Source organism: Orcinus orca, chromosome 10 (genome assembly GCF_937001465.1).
Source record: "Orcinus orca chromosome 10, mOrcOrc1.1, whole genome shotgun sequence".
Taxonomy (NCBI): domain Eukaryota; kingdom Metazoa; phylum Chordata; class Mammalia; order Artiodactyla; family Delphinidae; genus Orcinus; species Orcinus orca.
This window is the reverse complement of record NC_064568.1, coordinates 16,370,565-16,392,804: the sequence shown is the minus strand read 5'-3', so window position 1 is coordinate 16,392,804 and position 22,240 is coordinate 16,370,565. Positions and strand designations below refer to the sequence as shown.

At 36.0% G+C, this 22,240-nt stretch overlaps 1 protein-coding gene across 6 annotated transcripts in view; it reads right to left on the bottom strand.

The window, feature by feature from the left end:
* The window catches only part of CNTN3 (contactin 3), a 239,603-nt gene that overhangs the window by 187,389 nt on the left and 29,974 nt on the right, over positions 1-22,240 (bottom strand). For 5 of the 6 annotated variants that reach the window (XR_007479545.1, XM_033437175.2, XM_033437176.2 and 2 more), the window contains exons 2-3: positions 20,469-20,595; positions 7,260-7,435 (exon numbers count right to left, since the gene is read on the bottom strand). Coding sequence is in view for 4 of the 6 variants with exons in the window: in XM_033437175.2 (XP_033293066.2) it covers positions 7,260-7,435; positions 20,469-20,595 (303 nt within the window). In the remaining 2 variants the exon portion in view is untranslated. Of the gene's footprint in view, positions 1-7,259; positions 7,436-20,468; positions 20,596-22,240 lie in introns of those variants that run through there. The other variant, XM_049715560.1, reaches the window with a different exon arrangement.

Below are 22,240 nucleotides of genomic sequence, written 5' to 3'. Positions count from 1 at the left end.
AAGTTATTTAAAAAACTGAAGTAAGTATCCAGAGCCAGTCAAAAAGTTAAAAGTAATTTCCTTTAGGAAAGGAGAAATAAAAACAATACGGGCAGAAGTCTGACATTTTTCTTAAAAACAAACAAACAAAAAACCGCCAACTATGTGGAAGTTTGCACATGCTTACATTATTTCAGATATAAGAGAAAAACTAGAAGATGAAAGGAACAATACCAATAATATCTCATTCATGATGTTACAAAAATTCAACAACTTACTGGACAACAATACTACAGTATGCTGGAAGAGGGAATTACAGTGTAAAATGCTACAGAGTCCTTTTTGTTGGAGATATTAATTAAATTTGGACTTTGTTAAATGCGTGTACTAAAATTTCTAGGGCAATCACTATAAGAAAACAAATAGAGTGTATAACTTGTGATGTTACTCAGGGGGAAATAAATTCTCAATCAGTCCAAAGAGAAGAACACAAATATTAACATTTTCATATTAATATATTAATATTTAAACTATAAGGCAAAGTGCTTTATTAGAGATAGCGAGTCACCCCATTTGGACCAAAAATATACCCATTCTAAACTTCTATACATCAATAACTTACTAATTACAAAAAGCAAAATAGAAATACTAGATAAACTGAGAAATCCACCATCACTGTGAGAAAAACTGATAGATTAATTAGATAAAGCATCATTAATAATATATATATGATTTGAGCAACACAATTGCCAACTTTAACCCAAAGAGCATAAGGAGGACACTTCTCTGGTCAATGGGTCACTAGGTTAGAAATCAGTAACCAAAGATGACTAGAAAAACTCCGTATGTTTGGAAATTTAAAAACACATGTCTGATAACTCATGGATTCAAGAGAAAATCATAATGACATCATAACATGTGTAGAACTGAACCATAATAAACATGCTATATGTCAGAACGTAAATTTAAAGCTATACATATTTAAAATAGACAAAAGAAAGGTAGGAAGGTAATGAGTTACCTATATAACTTAAGGGACTAAAAAAAGAACAATAAAATAATCCAAGAAGCTGGGAAGAACAATAAACATAAGAGTAAAATGAATGAAATATAATAAAAAGATTCAAAGGTAAGGAATAACAACATCAAGTTCTGACAAGTTTGATACTAAAATAATAGTTAGAATGAAATAGGGAATGTATGTATAGATAAGGCACAGACAAGAAGGACAGTAAGAGAAAATGCTTTGAAACAACTTTTTGACAATACATTAGAAAACATAAACAAAATGGATATAATTCCTAGGGAAAAAACACAATTTTTCACAAAGGAGACAATATGGTTAGTCCTATTAACTATTCAAATGATTCAATCAATAGTTAAACTATTTCCTGAATGAAAACTCCAGAGACCCAGATAGATTTATTTGTAAGTTCTATGTTTTATTCAAGGAGTAGATAATTCCAATATTTCTCAAAATTTTATAGGGAGTATAAAATAAGGAGTACTCCCCAGCTCATTTATAGAGACGAATATAACTTTGATACTAAAGCCAAAAAAGGATAATATGAGAAGAGAAAACAAAAAGAAAAGCTCCTATATTGATATATATGCAAAATGCTAAATGAAATACTGAAAAACAGATAACATCCAACTATTAAAAAAAAAAAAACTTACACAAAAGCCAAGTTGAAACTAAACCAGGACTAGAAGTTTGGTTAATACTAAAAACTGTTCACTGCATTAAAAGGTTAAAGGAGAAAAACAGCATGAATATCCCAGTAAAAGTAGGAAAAGTATTTACAAGAATAAAGCATTCCTGATTTAAAAAAAAAAAAATAACTTAGAGAAGAACTGCCTTAACTTGATAAAGAGTATCTTTAAAATCTATAGTAAACATCATACCAAATGGTGAAATGTTAATCTTATTCACTCTTGAAAATCAAGAGCAAAACAGGGATAGGGCTATTCACACTCAAAATATCTATTCAACACTGTACTGGACTAAAGAAAGTACACTCCTATAAAATATATAAAAGGAGCAAGGGTTGATAAGAACAGAAAAACTCTCACTGCTTGCAGATAATATGATTCTCCAAACACAAAAGCCCCAAGAAGCCAGACGTGATGACCACACACTGCTTTTCAGTTGGTTAAGAATGGTCTCATCGGGGCTTCCCTGGTGGCGCAGTGGTTAAGAATCCACCTGCCAATGCAGGGGACATGGGTTCGAGCCCTGGTCTGGGAAGATCCCACATGCCGCAGAGCAACTAAGCCTGTGCACCACAACTACTGAGCCTGCGCTCTAGAGCCTGCGAGCCACAACTACTGAAGCCCACCCACCTAGAGCCTGTGCTCCGCAACAAAAGAAGCCCATGCTTCTCACATGGGCCAAACCCAACACAGCCAAAAATAAAATTAAAAAATTTATAAAACCGCAAAAAAAAAAAAGAATGGCCTCATCCATCAATTACACTGGTACAGCTGACTTCCCATCCTGGAATAAAATAAATCGGTACCTCTACCTCACACGACATACAACATCAATTCCAGATAATTAAAGACTTAAATGTAAAGAGGAGAATATTAAACTTTTATAAGTACATTTAGGAGAATGTTTTTACCATTTCAGGAAAAGGAAGAAAAAATCTTAAACAACTCATGAGAGAACATGAGCTATAAAAAAATCAATACTTTAATGTAAAATTAAGAACATCTGTTTATCATTTGACACCATCAAGGGAAAAAAAAGCCACTAAAAGGAAGATATGTATATAACTGACAAAGGATTAATCCAGAGTATACAAACAACTCTTAAGTTAAAAAAAAAAAAGACTACCATACAGTGAAAAGGTATCTGGATAACAGAAACATAAATGGTCAGCAAATCTATGAAAATGAGCTTAACTTCACTGTAATTATAGAAATGCAAATTAAAACCAAAATTACATTTTAATTTAAAAATAAAAATGCAAATTAAAAAGTAAACTACAATTTTATATTCACCAGATTTGCACAAATTAAAATGCTGAACAATAACAAATGTTGGCAAAGACGTAGATCAACAGATACAAATATATTGTTGGGGGGAAGTTGTTGATGTAGGAATGCTGTCTGATGTCATTACATAAAAGTTTAAGAAATGAAAAAGGTAAAACAATTTTACATGTTGCTTAGAAGCACATACATATTTATTCAAAGGATTTAAAAAGCACATATAATTCAGAACACGGGCCACCTATTCAGAGGGAGCTTAAGAGAGAGAAGATAATGTCATCAGGGTGAGTTATCAGGTAGCTTTAATTGTACTTTGAATCTTTAAATGTTAAGATAAGTGGTGGCTACACAGATTCTTTACACTTTTCTCCATACCATTTATACGTCTAATATAATTCATGATTAAAAATGTATTGCACCTCAAAAATGGTTAAAAGAAAAACATTTTAATAAAGAATGACAGGAAATTCAAGAGTAAGAGAAGTAAAACTAATTATCAATAAAGCAAAGCTATTTGGGGTTTTGGAGGTACTACCCTCACTTTTCGTGGTTGGAATTAAGAATCTGACAAAAACATTTGCAAATATATTAAACAAGCTTCAAAAATTATACACAGGCAATGTAACAGTAAATCATTGAGAAAATGTCTACAATTCAAACATTGCATCATGTTACGTATCTTCCCCCTCCCTAAATTTTGTGATTGCTCCACAAAGAATCTGTTAAAAGGAATAAAAAAGCCTACAGAAAGTACGCTTCTTAAACTATAAATGAGCTTTTCACTTTCATTTAATTACAAATACTATTTTTAAGCATCTTGAAAATTAAGATAAAATTTCACTGGATTTTCACCAGTGTTAAAAGTGGTGCATTGAGGATAATGTCATTTACTCATTTCTCCATGAAGCACATTTTAAGTACTTTGTCCATGGCTGACAGAAACAAAGAAGTATTACTAAGCATGCAAACATAGCTATAGTGAATAATTAGAACATTTTTTCCATGACAACACTTTATTATCTACTTACCTGTGGCAAAAACAGTCACAGTTCCCCTGAACTGGAGTCATGAGCATCTAGAAGGATGTATATGTAGCAGTGCAAGACTCTTCTTATTAACCCCTTCTTTCAGTTAATGTATTACATCCCTTCAAGGTTGTCAAGTTAAAGGAATGCTCTCTTATACCTGGTAATTTGGAATCTCTGATGTATTACATATCCTCCACGTTTTTTGCCACCTTCTTTGGTTTCTTTACCAGAAACCTATATCTCAAACATATGAATTCAAACATTCATTTTTTTATATTTCCAGCTTAATGTGGCATCAGGCTAAGAATAACCAATATTGCTCTTTGTAACTTCCCAAAACCACTTGTAAAAACGCCAAAAAAAATTGCAAAACAAAAGAATCTCACTGTACATCAAAAACTGCAAAAGCAATCAAATGCCAAGCATATGAGTAAATAAAACTTATGAGGCCGATGAGGCAGACTGTGGGGAAATACAAGGGACTAAATGGTAGGTACATCCTCCGTTTTCTGTATAAAGAGAGAATTCACAACAAAGGTAGGAAGATATTTTGTGCCTTATTCATCACACGTATCCTGATAGGATGCACCCCAAAGAGAAACTCAAGGACAGCACCAAATGAAAAAAAAAAAGGAAAACTTTTGTTGGAAGAGGGAATCCACTCACTATGTGCTCTTAGCTTCCTGTTAAGTGTTCCTGGATGTGCCAAGAATGAAAGGCCCAGTTGCTCCATTTCTCAGGGATGTGTTTTCAGAGACCAACCAGGAGGGATAAGACAAGCTCTCCCTCTAGGACAAAGAGCAGGCTTGCTTACTCCCTGCTATAAAAGAGATGGATTTTCTAATCTCAGTGTTCCTCAGCTGCGGGTGTAGCATCTCTCCTGGCTAAATCGTATCACTTCTGTGGGACTTGGGGGCGAGCCGAGGAATATCATGTCCTCTGCTAGCATCCATGGAAGAGTAGCAGCCTAGCTTATTAGCTCGTAAGTAGGGTAAAATAAAATCCCAGACACTACAACTTTATCCCACTTGGCCTATAATGTTCTGGCCAGGAAGTAGGGGCAGACTGCAAAAGACATGATATAACTTTAGAAGTATTTACAAACAAGCCACTCTCTCCAGGAAGAAAAGACTGAGGAAAAACCTACAAGTTAATGATACTTCTCCCGGTATTAGAGGGCATCAAGGATCTGTAGTAGAAAAATAGCACTGCTTAAGAGGAATAACGTATTTTGTGAAAGACTCTGGGGAATAGGGAATTAGACTGGAAACTTCACATTCCCCTATAGATCAGAGAAGTGAATCTGACCTCTGCATGTGGCAAAGAAAGCAAAATCAGGGTAATCGATTGACATGTGTTGACAAAGGCTGAGTTTAGACAAAATTTGCTTTAGAACCTAATAAGGGTATTAAGCATAAAAATGGAAACCTCAAATGGAAGTAGGAGGAAAGACTGCCTCTAAGATCCAAAATAGCATTTCAGAACAACCTGAAATAAATAGTATTTCAAAATATGGGACAAAAATAATCCCTTTCAATCCTTTTAAAAATATAAATAAATCAAACATACAACTAAAAGATGCAGGAAAAGTTCCTGAATTGTGTATGAGATGTCTAAGTTTCGATATAATAAAATAATTTTTTAAGTTGTAAGCAAAGCAAATAAAAAAAGAGATCTAAACCCATCTGTATGCTGGAAATATATATATTTATCTTTATATATATATATATATATATATATATATATATATATGTTTTTAGCTAAAAGAATGAAGAAAAAAATTATCCCATAGTCAACCAAGAGAAACAAAAATAATTACAACAATAAAAGGAGGTGGGGGGCTTCCCTAGTGGCACAGTGGTTGAAAGTCCGCCTGCCGATGCAGGGGACACGGGTTCGTGCCCCGGTCCAGGAGGATCCCACATGCCGCAGAGCGGCTGGGCCCGTGAGCCATGGCCACTGGGCCTGCGCGTCCGGAGACTGCTCCGCAGCAGGAGAGGCCCCAACAGTGAGAGGCCCGCGTACCGCAAAAAATAAATAAATACATAAATAAAATGGGGGGGACTCCAAAAATTTTAAATTCTGGCTACTAGAGAAGTAAACTTTTATAAATTAAAAAGTAATTTGATAAACTAAAAGATAAACTTGTGTAACATAAATATGACATATAGCTATCAAAATGCCCAGAGAAGATACAGGTGAAGAAAAAAAAAAAAAAAAAAAAACCTTTTCATAGACGGAAAAGAAACAGAGGAAGCAGAAGAAAGAGCAAGGAAGTTTGAAAAACGGAACACAGAATATAATGGCAGGAACAAAACCAACCATTGCCATTATAAAAACAGAAGCAATAGAATAAGCCATGCATTAAATGACACATCATCAATTTATTAACGGTCTGTGGCAGTTGGGGGAGACTACTACCACATTATAAGAACATTTGCATTCTAATTTCAGAATAATTGAGGTGTAAAGAACTAAAAGAAATCTTAGAACCAAGGTAATGCTGATATGCATTATATATGAAACATACAACAAAAACAAAGGAAGAGAGACTAGTAAGAAGAAACAAAAATTAGAAAATAGTCAAAAGATAGATCAGGAAGATAAACACTAAATTAGGTCTCTGGTCCCAATTCTAAATTCCGTGCTAAAAAGCATGTGGTTTTCTCAGGATGGGACATGGGTTCACCCTGGTCCAATTAACAAGGTACAAACTTGGCTTCCAGAGCCAGGCCTCAGTGGGGGCCTGTGTTGAAGGTCATCATGAGCTGGGCAAAACTGCAGTGGAGATCAAAGATATGTCACGTTCTTTTCTTTCTCACTGTCTTTGTTCCTTTATATTTTCAGATTTGTTAGATGTAATTCTCTAATTTCAGTGTTCTGCCAGAACGAAGGTCATGCCTGACAATTCGTTCATATGCGTTTCAGTTCTAACATAGTACAAAGCACAGAGTAACTAATGAATAAATACATCCTTAACGAGATTCTTTTTCCTCCCCTAAACAGAATCCTTACAAAATAGTAAAACAGATAACACACACACATACACCTACATTCACATACACCCACATTCACATACACACACATTTTAAACTCTGATTTGTACAGTATATAATTCAATCGTATTGAATTACTTTCTCAACCTATTTCCTTAATTAATAAATTCCACATATTGTTGCTGAAATCCGAAACGACCACACAAATTCAGTTATATATTTTTAAATGTTGGACTTATATGTGTGAACATATACTTACAGGCAAACTGGAGTTTAGCTTCTCTGCTGACAATTGTTCCAACTGAATTTGTTGCAAAACATTGATAACTTCCTGTATCCCAATTTCTGTTGGGGTTAATAACCACAAGATTTCCTCCGTTCAACTTATAACGATACTCCATACTCAGATTAATGTCGCTTCCATTCAGCTGCCATCTGTAAAACAAATGTCCAGGATTTTCCCCTTAGTATATTTAAACTTTTTTAAAAATCTGCATTATATAATCTACTTTAAACATCAGCTCTCTTATAAATGAAAGGCAACAAATACATCATTCAATTATTACATAACTGAAAAATCAAACATACCTAAGTTTTGTTATCAGAAACAAAAGGTTAAATTATAGTAGAAAGCACAAGAGAGTAGCATCTAAAAGCTAACGATTTTTCAAGATTTTCTGAAGAGGTGAGAATAATTTAGTTTGTTCACTAGGGGGAAAATTAGGCTTGGTCTGTATAGACAAAGATGAAGTAGAAAGTTGAGGTAATTATATCATATACTTCAGGCCAGTCTCATGCTGCCAAAGAAGGGGGAAAAGAGCACATTTCTTTCATTTATCCAGACTGACTGAGCACATTTAATAAATTAATTGGGTAAGTGCTCAACTATCCATTTCAATTTGTCTGAGTAAATACCTGTCCCCGAGGCCCTCCGCTCTTCTAAGCCATCACAGTGATATTTACTAAATGGTACACTGTGGTAAAAGGTCCTAAATGCCACCTAGGGGGTCGGAAACAGTAAAGGCACTAACCCCAGAGCCATATTTATCAATGGGAAGCCAAAATAAAAAAAGAAAGAAGCTGGTTTTTAAACAAGAGTTTTCAAATAGAAAAACCAGAATTTTTTCAACAGCAAGCACACCTGACACATCCAAGTAGATTATTACCTTTAAAAACTCATTGCACAATCTCAAGAACACATCCATTGTATAAATTAAGCCATCTGTCTCCTGGAGGACTTGATTTTTATAATAAAATTACACTGGTATCCGTTCTATAAATTTTAGAGTATTATGGCAACAATCTCAATGCTTTTCATAATAACTTTGAGGAAGTGGTTAATAAAATGACCATTTCACAGATGAGGATTTCAATAAAACAGCTGAGTGAGTTTGCAACTCTCCCAAACTATTAATTACTGGATCAGAACTAGTACCCATTTGAATTCTAGCCCAGAGGTCTTTAACCATGTCATGGGTCATATAAAAATTGTATTACTATATTAAATATTTAACCTGGAAATAGTAATATTGTGAAAGCATAAAAAGAGGTGAAATGTGAACATTATCACAAACCAAAGCACCTAAAGGTAAATGAAATATTATACAGCTGAGAAAATGCATGAGCTTTTGCAAACATAGAAAAGTCTTACAAAGGTGAAAACATTTTTTACGGTGCAATGTGATACTATGTATATAAAGTTTTAAAACATATAAAGTAATATTAAGAATGTATTAAACATTTTAAGATGTACGAAGATGAATCACTTCAAGTTTAAGGTACTTTAGAGCTCTCATAGAGAGAAAAGTAAGAAAGGGTTATGGGGCAAACACTGGGAAATTTAGCTTTTTTGGTTTAATTTCCTAAACTGAATAGTGGTTATATGGATGTTCATCATTACACTTAATTATATGTTTATATCATTTTCTATATCTGAAATAGTGCATAATAAAATTTTAATAATGGAGGCTACAGAAAATGAATAAATTTAGAAGTTTAGTTTCTACAGCTCAAAGCAATATTATATCATTTGCTCATTTTAAAAATCAAGACTTTCCTGATTTTTCTTTCCTTATGCACATACAAGTCTCCCAGGTCTAAAGCAATATTTCTTCTGAGAAATCAAAATGAAATTAAGAGGAAAAACTGGAGGCCCCATGTCTATTCTTTTGAACTTAAAAGAGCAAAATTACAAAGAAATATGAAAAAGCCATAACTGCTTTCTCGTTTGTGGCAGACTTCCGCTATGGGTTTGATTCTGCTTTGTTTGTAGAGTATCTCTCTTATGCTCCTTCCCAAGGCAAGTCCATATTTGCATGTCCATTTTAGGTCACTTTCTTCTCTCCTGACTTTAATCCTGCCCTTAGAAATCTGAAGTCGAACCACGAACACTTATTAACCCTTCTTCATCTTATTCCTGCCCAAATCCTAGAACCACAGAAACTCAGAAAAGGAAATGAAATCAAGGGAAATTGTCCATCTGCATTCTGTCTGAATACTTTGCACTCAATACACAACGTGGTCGGCAGACCAATATCATCAGCATCCTCAACACCATCTGAGAGTTTGCTGGAAATGCAGAATCTTGGGCTCTATCTTAAATCTACTAAACCAGAATTGGCATCCTAGTGAGATCTGCCAGTGTTTAATATGCCCATTCAAGTTTGGAAGAACTGGTCTATAATATCCCCAAGAAGCAACCATGCCTATAAGGGACATAGATAAGAATTCCCTGCTCTTGATTTAGCCTATTTCATATTCAACAACTATGATTAGAAAAAGCAATCTTCCCTTCCTGGTGAAAAAACATTTATTGAGTGCCTATATGTCAGGCAACTTTCCAGGTTCTAAGAATGGGGTGAAAAAGGTCCCTGCCTTCATGGAACTTACATTTTGGGGGAGACTTTTTTATGATTCATAGTTCCTACCCTTTCCCTCTTGTCCAGTCCCAGGCTCTATCCAATCCTACCATGTAACAGCAGAAAGAACAGAAATGAAATTCAGAAACAAGTGCTCCATGTTTTATGGGCTGGACTCATCCCTCACCAGCTGTGTGACCATGGGCAATTAAGCTAACTCCTTTAAACCTAAGTTTTTAACATGTAAAATAAAGAGAATGTCATCTTTCCCATAGGGTTGTTCTATCAATTTATTTAGACAATGTATGTAAAGCCGGTGGCTCAGGGCAGCCAGCCAACAAATGGGCCGGCACCACTGTTAACAAGGGAGGAGGTTCCATCTGTCTGCTTTGTTTTTCTCTTCTGCCACCCTCATAGAGTAGACGTGGGTTATTCGTAACCTGCTTGATTCAATGCTTTTGGTCATCTCCTCTCGTGTGGAACGGGCTGTGTCTTCCACATAGGGTTTGTCTGCATTTGTACCTGCCTGAGAAGTCAGGGAAACATGGGACGAAACACATCCTGGGCTTGACCTTCAAAGAATAAATCTGATAGTAAATCACAAGTGGGTGGGTTGAATTTTTAAGCTGCAAATGGCTTGCCAGTTCCTAAATGGTTTAATACTTGCAGGGGAGGAGGGAGGGGAGAACTCCTCTAAATGCAAAGCAGGAAAAATATAGTTAATTTCACATACTTTTTGAATGGAAAACTCTCATGACAAAGGGTACTTGTGGCTTTGTTACCTACAAAGAACAGTTTGTACCAAGGAAAAAGGATTTCAGCTCCAGAGTCTAGAATGTTTACGGCCTGATGAAGCATGTCTGATGGCTTCATTTGAAAATTCTGTTTTCTTGTTTAGCTGATGAATAATAAAGGTACAATGGCTATGTGGAAAATTGTAAAGCTAAATAAAAATATAGAGAAGCACTTCTTCTTGCCCATTTAATAGCTGGAAAGATTTAGAGATCATAAAGTATGTGGGAAAATACCATATTTCAGTAAGTGTCTAAGATCTAAAAGCTATCATCTCAAAGTTTTGACTGAAGATCCAAAATGGAAAACATTTCTTCTATTATGCATAAGTGTTTCTTACTTCTTTTAGCTCGGTCTTTGTCATATAGACAAAATCTCTATATTATTTCACTATGTGAAGAGGTAAAAGCTACTCTCTTTTACGTATGTTTCTGCTAGACCGAAAGTATAAGTGCATTTGTTTTAGCAAACTCTTCGAGCAAAGATATACTTGAGATACTCTGAAGAAGGTTAATTTTCTTTTAACAAAGCAATATCATTATTTCTCTCCTCCTTAACACTATTCATCATTAAATGGAACTCATCCCCAGGTGATATAAAATTTCTTAATATCTTATTAAACAATGGTTGTTTTTCCTCTTGCTGAAAATATATGAATTCAAAAGGGTTGTCTTGGTTTAAACTCTGCAATGTGTAAGCAATCTCTGGGCCTGGGCATCGAAATATTATTTTCTCCTGAGGAAAGAATGTACTTAAGTTCCTAATACAAAATATTCATATTTGGGCCCGATTTCTCAATATTTCTAATATGATCTTCTGTATAAGAAATATTCATGAAAACTGAAGGCACACACATATACTCCTTAGACAAAGAACGTGTCCAATAAATCTACAAATTAGACTTAATTCCTTTGCAGTAAATTGTAATCCAGCTGTTCAGAGTTCATGAACATCATGCATGGTGGTAAGACCGTGACAGGTAAGTGGCACATTCGGGTCATAAATTTGGGAAGCTTTCAGAGGTAGACACTTTTAGTTTTGCACATTCACAATCCTTTGTAAAAGTTACAGACGTCTACCTTACGAAGGAATTTTGAAGTTCCTGAGGACTCTAAAATCTCAGAGTGAAATCTTTTTGAAATATGGAAATTGTTTAAAACTTCATAAAAGTAACATTTGCATACCCCAATTCCATTCCAAAAGGCTTAATGCAGTGATCTGGAGTAAAAGAAGACAGCTCTGGGGCTCTTGGGGCTACGTACACCAGCATTTCAATCATGTAACATTTACACTGTGCTCTAGAATCACACTAACATTGTAGCTTTAGCTCAGTGGCAAATGTCACAAGATTAAGCACCTCTGCATAATCATCATCTTGTAACACTCTTGAATGATCTTGTAAGTTCACTGTCTGCCTTCAGTGATCAAACGCTCATTCTACATGAATTAGGATTTGCTTTTAGAATCCACAAGTAAGAAATGGTTTATTATTCATATTTCACAGCTCTGATTCTCAGGCAATGAGCTCTCATCCCCCTTAACTGCTTGGTGCGGAGCTTATATGTGAATTTGTTTCTAGGCCAGTAACTTGAGGTTGGGGGTCTGGAAGAAGTCCTGGGCCACTTACTCTGATCGCTGACCTGAGGCAGCATGGATTGGATCAGTCCACTTCTAAGTCTCAGTTACATCCTCTACACAACAGGAAGCTGGTATCGACCTCATTGGAGAGAGGCTAGGGAGGTAAAGTGAGCATGAAAAACCGGGCCAAGCCTGCCACGATAGAACTGTCAAGGCTATGGCAGCTTTTCCCCTAAAAATCTCAAATACAATTTCTTTAAAACATCGTACAGGCCCTCAGGTTAACAGTTTTTGAATCTTGAATATAAAACATAAGGTATGTGACATGAGAGATATTTCAACTGGTAGTTATTACTTTTAAGTGATGAAAACTACAGTGGTGACTTCCAGGAAATAACTAAAACATCAGTAACTGAGAGCACGTGAATCTCTGCCTTCCAACACAAAGAACAAACTATGTGTAAGACTGTGTGTGTGTATGTTTGTGTGCAAACACAAATTTACATAACAGTGAGTTAAATCAGTATAAAAAGCCTAGATTCTCAGTGTTGAGAGGTGCTTTTCAAACCATATAAGCCCCATTGGAGGATGACTGTCAATCACTGCTGAATTCCCACCATCGGGCATAATAGGTTATGCATGGTAGGTGCTCACAGACGCTTCCTGAATTGGAGCAATCTTATTTTACCCTCTAACCTAGCCATCACTAGCCTCCATACAGTCGTCCCTAACTGTGGCCATCCATATTACCAACAAACATCTCAAAGACAGGGAATGAATGCATAATTATTTTCATTTACCATACGAGTTGTTATTTAATTTACCATACTAGCTATTACTGTATATGGCAACCTCTTACAAAAAACCACACTAGTATGGAATGAAAATAATGAAGATAAACATAGCTGTATCTTGTTGTCAGTATAATTTAAGGCACCGAGTCCTAAACTGGGTCTTCCACTAGAACTTTGTAACAAGTCACCCTTTGAAATTGAAACTAACAAAACTGAGTGACAATAAACTGGGTGACATCAGGTAGTTTCAAAATAATCCCAGGATGTCATTCAGCTCATGGTTGATTGTATTAATACTGTCCTTCAAGATATCTACACCCATCTTATAAAGTCTGGTCAGGAAAATGGAAACAAAAACAATATTCCAAAGAAAAACAAATATCACGTGTTAGACTTTGATCTAAAACCAAACAAAAAGGACAAAATAATTTACTAACATCTTTAGGGGGCTGGGGCTGGGTTTGGAAAATATGCCCACATTAAATACTTGTTAAGTCAACAGGCAATAGTTTATTTGGGGTTTGAGAGGGAAATTAGGAATTTAGTCACAGAAGCAATTTGTGGTTTTAGATGCAGCTTTCAAGTTAATAAGCAAATGAATTTGTGTTCAAATGCAATGTTTGTTAATATGTTTACTGAAGTGATGAGAATAATTGCAGTCCTTGAAAGAATGAATGTCTGAATTTGCATATTCAATACTTTATCCAAAAATAACTAGTTAGGCTTCAGCAATTATTGCTGAAGATACAAACGAGTTAAATTGTGATGCTGTGTTTTTAAAAATCAAGTTTTTTAAATGTGTTTTATGACACAGATTCCCATTTGTCACTCATTGATAAATTTTAAACATATATAATAAAAAAAGGAGGCAAACAGAGATTAAAGCTACACTGCGATTAAAAACAACTGTTCAGTTTACATAGGTAAAGCCTCGTTTAAATTCATCACTGATTGTCTTTCAATTACTCTGAGAATTATAGAAGACGGCTGCTATTTCTGCCTTCCCTGCATCCATTTCAGCTTTTTCTGGTAGCATCTTTCTCCTCCTCCTTTGAAGAGGCCACTCTTCCCAGGGCCCAGGAGTGGCCAATGAGCACAGTCCGTATCTCAGGCCTTAGTGATTAGTCAAGAATACAACTGTGACCCAACTGATTTAACTTGTGTTTGATCAGTATGTGTTTTCCTTCCCCCTTGCCTCACTACCAAAACATAAGACCAGCAGCAAAAAGATGTTAATTTTTTAACTGTCATCTTTAATATCTAAAATCTAACCTCCACATTTCTCCTGGGTTCTGACTGCTGACAGTATTAGCTATGTTTTTATTTCATGTTTTTCTGACGCCATTCAGAGCTTTTGATGACTCTAACAGGAAAGATGTCCTCTTTTTCCAGTTAATATTCTGTGGAGGATATAAGTAGACCTAAGCAGTCATCTTTGTCACCTCAAGGGCAATCTGTCTTAAAATAGAGCCAAAAAGAAGGACTCAATCCAAATTTAAGAATATCCTACAGAATAAACAATGGACCACTTCTGATCCTGTGATCCTTCGAGACACTCTTGACTCCCGAAATACGATCTAACCCCAAACTGCCTCTCTTTGTTTCCTCCCTGTTAACTTCATTCCATTTCTTTTTTCACGCCACCAATTTAGCTTTCACTGTTTGCTAAGCATTCTGAATGTAAGGATGAAGAACACACTGTCTTCACCTTGAAGGAAGTTACATCCGACCAGGCAAACCCACTTCATTTTGGTAAGTTTTATAATCCAGGAAGGCCTAGGTGCAATGGGCAGTACATGGCTGAAGCACGGAACCCAGCTCTGAGGATATCGAGAAGGCTTCATGGGAGAGACAGTAGCACAGCCAAGTTTCAAATGCCCTGTAAGAGACACTGTCCACCTCTGCTTGCCTCAGGCACCAAAGAAATTCTTTCTTCTTTATGGTGTGCGATCATTCCAACCTTGTAAACATTTCATTGCTCTTAGTAGCTGACTCTGTGCGGGGCCCAGAGCTCATCAGCTAGAGAAGTCAGGATGCTAAAAGGAGTTGAGCTTGAGGACAGGCTCAGAGAATTGGGCCTCGTAATCTAGCAGAACAAATTACATTTCCTTAGGGCCAAGGGAATTTAGAGGAACAATAATTCTTACTTGCCTTGGAGCACAAAAGTAAAATAACAATGACATCAGATCTTATGTGGCAACAAGATATACATAAGGGACAAATTGCATATAATCAAAAATATACTTTAAATATATTTCACATTTTATTAAATAGAATGTATCATATATTATACACAATACATATGCTATATATGCTCTATCCTATACACTGTATGTGGTACCATGTATAGTATTATGGGGTGGGTCTCCACACGGATGTGTGTTTAGATAACGAGTAAACACCTTACATTTACTCCTTGAATAAATGGTGAGCAGAAATTAGTCCATTATTTTTTCTTCGTTCTTAGACTGAATGCATTTCAGTAAATTAAACATGTGCAGGATGTAACTCCATTATAGGGAACTTAAAAGGGAGAAACTGTGGCTGAGAGATCTGCATTTTGCAATGTTATATAGTCCTTACAACATGTATATCCAAGATTCCTCACACTGTACTTTATTAAAATTATTTGTTATATAAAGCTGGAAGAGAATGATGCTCTGGCTGCTTCCCTGCGATGAGAGAAAAACAGAAGAGCATTTATAGAAAAGGGCTGTGGATCCAAGGGTCAGAGTAGAGCAGTGCTGTCTGATAGAACCTTCTGCAAGCACCACAAGTTTCATCTGTGTTGTCCATTACAGTAGCTATTAGCTACATGTGACTGCTGAGCACTTGAAATGAGGCTGCTGTGACTGAGGAACTGAATTCCTAGTTTAACGGATTTAAACGTACATGGCCACCCTTGGCTACCGGCTACCATATTGGACAGCACAGCCTGTAAGTCTCCAGCTAGACTAAACTTTGTGAACACAAAGGCCACATGGGACACATTCACTTTTAAGGCTTATCTTCTTTGGCCTACATTATATTTAAAAAGAAAAACAGTCAACATTAGAAGTAGTTCAAAAAAGACAGTTTCTCAATTTTAAACATGTCTTGAAAAGGTTTTGTAATATTGGACCATGATTCCTGGATGGTAACAACTGGCTAGTGTTAAGGGGCAGTCGTGACCAGTGGACGGACTTGTGGCTGAATGTGGGACGGTCTCCAGTCATTATTCAATATGTCCATATGTTCCTAAGGCAGGGCCACCTCTTTTAGTTTTGTTACTCACCTGGTCCCCATTGGCATTTGAATACTATACTCCAGTGTAACCCAAATATGTGGTCCCTTTTAATCCTGAATGGAATCAGTAGAGGTGACCAGGGAGCCTCCTGTTTGGGATCTTTCATCTTAGCAAATGATGGGCATTTTTAACCCTTTAAAAATTGGAGAAAATCCTTCCCATTTAAAAAAGTTATTAATACTTCCTCAGGGTAACCTCTTTCAGCATCGTCAGCAATTAAAATGAGACTGAATACTAATTAACCTTTAAATACAGGCTTTGGGGCTCAGGCGGGAAGATGCAAAAGAAGGAATAAAATTCTCAATTAAACCCTAAAACAAGTAATTTCTCTTGAGAATTTCTGAACTTTTGGATTTCTAATATGGCCAATTAAGAGTTCTTTTTACCCAGTGGGATAATAACAAAGACAAGATTTCTCATCAGAGAAGTTTGCCTCAGTCTATAAGACAAGCTCTGGGCTTTCAAAGGACATTCTTTTATAAGACTCATACACTTTATTCTGAAACTTGGGAAATGTGTTTGGACTGCTTTTAATTTACAGCTTCACACGAACCACTAATTTTCCTCCTTGATATCTTTCTTTTCCCTCCCTCCCTCCCTCTCTCTATGTGCTTAGATTTGTAAATACTTACAAAAAGGTATCCTTTCTCTGACTTCATGTAAAAAAAAAAAAAAAAAAAAAAAAAAAAAAACCATGCTATTTATTTATGTCCTCAAAGTCATTACCTATTTACACTATTTATCTGTAATTTTTAAAGGATAGCAAAAAATAAGAACAAGCAAGCATATTTTCTTCTGGAACAATTAAAGAAAAATGCAGAATATTACCTGGTTGACTACTAAAGTCAAAAGCTAGGGAAAAAATCAGGCCATAAATGAAGGTGTTATCTAGGTAGACACGGTCATGATTACAACCCACATCAGTCTATATTCCCATTTATTCCATTAGCACAATCTATTACTTATACAGATACCATAGATAACAGGGAGTTGTTGCTTATTATAGGAAAGTCTAATATTTTCACAATGAAAGGAGGTTCCCTAGTGCTTTTTCAATGTCTCAATTTCTTTTTTTTTTTTTAATTAATTAATTAATTAATTTTTGGCTGCGTTGGGTCTTCGTTGCTGCGTGCCGGCTTTCTCTAGTTGCGGTGAGCTGGGGCCATTCTTCGTTGTAGTGCGCGGGCTTCTCATTGCGGTGGCTTCTCTTGCTGAGGAGCACTGGCTCTAGGCATGCAGGCTTCAGTAGTTGTGGCACGCAGGCTCAGTAGTTGTGGCTCGCAAGGTCTAGAGCGCAGGCTCAGTAGTTGTGGCGCACGGGCTTAGTTGCTCCGTGGCATGTGGGATCTTCCTGGACCAGGGCTCGAACCCATGTCCCCTGCATTGGCAGGCAGATTCGTAACCACTGTGCCACCAGGGAAGCCCCCAAGGTCTCAATTTCTAATGACTATAAAGTGAAATTTTATACTGGTTAGAATTCTTTTTTTCTTTGTTCTTGAATTTTATTTATTTTTTTATACAGCAGGTTCTTATTAGTTATCCATTTTATATATATTAGTGTATATATGTCAATCCCAATCTCGCAATTCATCCCACCACCACCACCCCACCCCCCTGACGCTTTCCCCCCTTGGTGACCATACATTTGTTCTCTACATCTGTGTCTCAGTTTCTGCCGTGCAAACTGGTTCATCTGTACCATTTTTCTAAATTCCACCTATATGCGTTAATATACGATATTTGTTTTTGTCTTTCTGACTTACTTCACTTTGTATGACAGTCTCTAGATTGAATGGATAAAGAAGATGTGGTACATATATACAATGGAATATTACTCAGCCATAAAAAGGAACGAAATTGGGTCATTTGTAGAGACGTGGATGAATACTGGTTAGAATTCTTAGCTTTAGAAAATCGTTCGAGCTATAATGAAAGCGTCTGCTCTATTTTCCTATAAACCAAATATTTTAAAACAATAACTAGCATGTAAAATTTCTTCATTTATCAGACTTAAACCCGATAAGTCAATTTCAGTCACACATCTCCTAATCTCAGATACAGATTTTTTTTAAATTTCAACATATAATATCTCAGGACATACAACAAATCATAAAAAGTATGGTGAAAAAGGCAGAATTTTATCAACATTTTATACATGTTATCAGTATGTTTAAACAAATACATTATGTTTACACAATGGCATCGTGTAAATACCTGGTATCACTTTAAATGTATTAATCTGGAATTAAAATAAATACCTGATATATAAAGAAATAATTACAACAAAAGGCTGTTTCTGGATTTCTAAGCTCAGGTCTTCTTGCTGTTTGATTAAACTTTACAAACATAATTCATCTATTCATTTAGAAATAAACTGCTGTATGACTATATCTTGTATCTTGACAATTTTGCAGCTGAACACATTTATCACCAAATTATTCACAAGATAAATGCCAGGAAATAACTTTACTGACAACAACAACAAACAAACCCAGCCCACACATGAGTCATTTACATGGATTCTTTATAATATTCACAGTCGTATCTAAAAGGATAATCTTCCATTTCAGGGACAAACAAACAGATATATTTAGGAAGTGTTAGAATGTCCTACAAAAATGCCAGGAATAAATGTTTCCAGGATCATGTCTTGTTAAGTGGATCAGTTTATCTTCCCCCAAAAGAAGAAAATATTTTCAGCTTTTGTATGTGCTATGTCTGGTTAATTGAACTCGCTCATAAAACACAGTTTCTTGTTTTTTTAGTCATGTTAGGGACTTCCCTGGTGGTCCAGTGGTTAAGACTCCACGCTTCCAATGCAGGGGGCGCGGGTTCAATCCCTGGTCGGGGAAATAAGATCCCACAGGCCGCACAGTGCAGCCAAAAAAAAATAAAATCATGTTATACTTTTCTTATTTCTATAGGTTAAGGAAGAGGCAGACAGAAAACTTTCTATCACCTCTGTCAATTCTAACCAGTAACCTGGAATCTTTGCATTTATTTTGTTGAAAACACACAACAGGTGCTCAATAAATATGTTGTTGAATACTGTTGAAAGAAACTGACCTTGATTACTTCCAGATGCAAAAATACCAAGGTCTACCTTCTAGCCTAATGCTGACCCAGTTTAACAATGACTGTTCGTTTCTATTATCTACACGGGTTAAGCAAACAATAGAAGATCTACTCGAAACATTTAGAATTTCACTAATAAAGGCTGAAGTCTGCTTGTTCTGCAGGTTATAGAAAAGGTTTTGCCAAGCGAACTAATACTGTAAACAGAGTGTTTCAGACCAATGCTCACAGTACTCAAAAGAGCATGTTGTTTTCAAGGTACCTCAAGCATTTTCTCATAACCATTTATACAAAAGCAGCATATGCTATTGATAAATAATTCATCTCTTCATTAAAGTGGGCCCCCTGAGCATCCCTAAAAGTGAAAATCGTTAATCTTGTATTATTTAACAAAGTAAATATCCATCCCATCCAAATAATCCACCGTCATCTCCCAAAAGTTAATATTTTTATCTTAAGGTGATGGGAGTTCACTTTTTTTTTCTTTTTTCCTTGTACCTTTCTGTGTTGTTTGAAAGTTTTCAGTGAACAAGTTATTGTTTATATAATCTGAGATATACACTTTCACATGAAAAAATATAATAAATTTATTTTCCCTTCAAGAATAATTAAAATGACTTCAGTAGGAATGCATTTTATTCTTCTATACTTAATGAACCTTCTAACATATACTCAGTAAAATAGCAAAGGAAGGATAGATGCTGTTACCTTTCTCACAAACTATGATTGCTACATACCTTTGCAACACACTGAATTTCACCCCCACAATGGATGTGTTCCCAAGGACTACATGTAAATCCAAATCTATACATTGTTTTACCACAAATCAAAGAAAATACATTGTTTATTTAAGAGACGCTACCACGTTTCTCTTTAATCAAGAAATCTTACTGTAAAATGAATAATCAATCAAATATATACAATATGGAGCCAAATGTTTATGTATGAGCTCTGCTGAATACAGCAGACAACTATAGCTTCATGTATTATTTCTTACCGATAGCATAAATATACTGAAGCAAAAAAAAGTTCACAATCGCCACATCGTTTTTTCTTAATTTGGATTTTCAAACATTCCACTGTACCTGTAATGAGGTGAAGGGTTGCCTCGTGCTTCACAATTTAAAGTTATTTTTTTATCCTCTGAACCAACCGGAAAAATGCTGTTGCTGGGTTCTTTGATAAACACTGGGCCTTGTAAGAGCAGCTCACCTATATGGGTGGGAAAAATAATCGTAATAAGTAAAAGCTACTGTACAAGCTGCACTCTACAATCAAAGAAGAAAAGCAAGCAACTAGTGTCTGCTCTTTAAAAAAAAAAAAAGGAAAGAAAAAGCAGGCTTTGCTTCTTCCCTCATCCACGAAGATGCCCTGTAGGCACTGCTTTGTTTATAAGCATCACTTAAGCCATCTTTAACAGCCTAGTAACACTTCTAAGAGAATGAAAATTACTATCAAAACCACTGCCATATTAATAAGATTACTTAAAAGAATAAATAAGGCTGTACTAATTACTTTTTGTAACATAAACTCTACCTAAATTATCGTTGGTAAATTACCTAGTCTAGGAAGCCTTTCTGTCATAAGCCTCTTTACAAAACTAAAGCTGTTCTGGAAATCAGTTGAATCCCTGAGTATTGTCTTTCTCCTAAAGCCCTACCATGCCTGCAAACCTGAATGCGGACAATGTTATTTTGCATTCTGACCTCAAAACACTCAATATTTGGTGGGATTTCCATTTTACTACTAGCAAATTGAAAAGAAGGATACAGCACTGAACAAGTGTCCTTTAAAAAGTGTTTCTACGTTGGTTAAGAGAACTTGAACATTCCGAGAATTCCCACATACACACACACAAAAAAAATTAAAAACCTGTGTCTTTGTACTATGAATTTCAAAAGGAATGAGATAATGCCATCACCAAATGCTTGTGCTACTGCAATTGTATAATCATTACCAGAACATTTCTGAATACAAACATTCACGGGGGGGGGGGGGGGGGGGTGCTCTTTTTCTCTCCTATCTTGAAATGCTCAGTAAGGTTGCAGAGAATGAATAATCAGACTAAGAGACAAAGACAACCCATGAACAGATGACAAAGAAAAGGAGACGGAAAATAACCCCCGAAAGCCCAGAAACCATTTTGGCTACTTAACTAAGTAATAACATTACAACATTAATAAAAATGTTTCCCATAATAACTGGAATAATAAAATAACATAATACTGAAAATAATCACTGAATTATGAAAAAGCAGCAAAGCCACCACATGAACCCCACGTGCCCACATCTTTTCTTTAATCTCCACCACGCTCTGTGAGGTAAGTACCGTAATTATTCCCAACGCACAGAGGAGAAGTGTTGAATATAAGAGTGGTTAGGTGAAGTGAGCAAGTACACACAGCTTTTCAGAACGTACACACTGGAGATTATCTGTTTCCAGTCCATGTAGTGATACCCTCTGGACTTCTGCCCAGTGAATTTGGCCTTGCCGTTAATCTGGCCTTTGGGAGGTAATCTATATCTTACCTGAGAGGAATGCCTTTGTTTAGTGTGAGGACGGGTCACCTGGGTCTGAGGGTGGGAGTGGCCACACCTGATAGTCCTTGATGGGGGCTGACCAAACTAGAAAGACCAACCGCATGACTGACAGTAGGAGATTTGGTCACATGGGATGAGGTGACTTGGAAACTGCTCTCAACCCCATATGCAATCAATCAACCATGACTGCAGAATGAAGCCCCAGTAAAAACTTTGCATACTGAGGTCTGACGAGCTTTCTGGTTGCCAATTCTCCTCGTGTGCTGTCACACATCAACACCAGGATGGTAACACATCCTGGGGACAACAAAAGCTT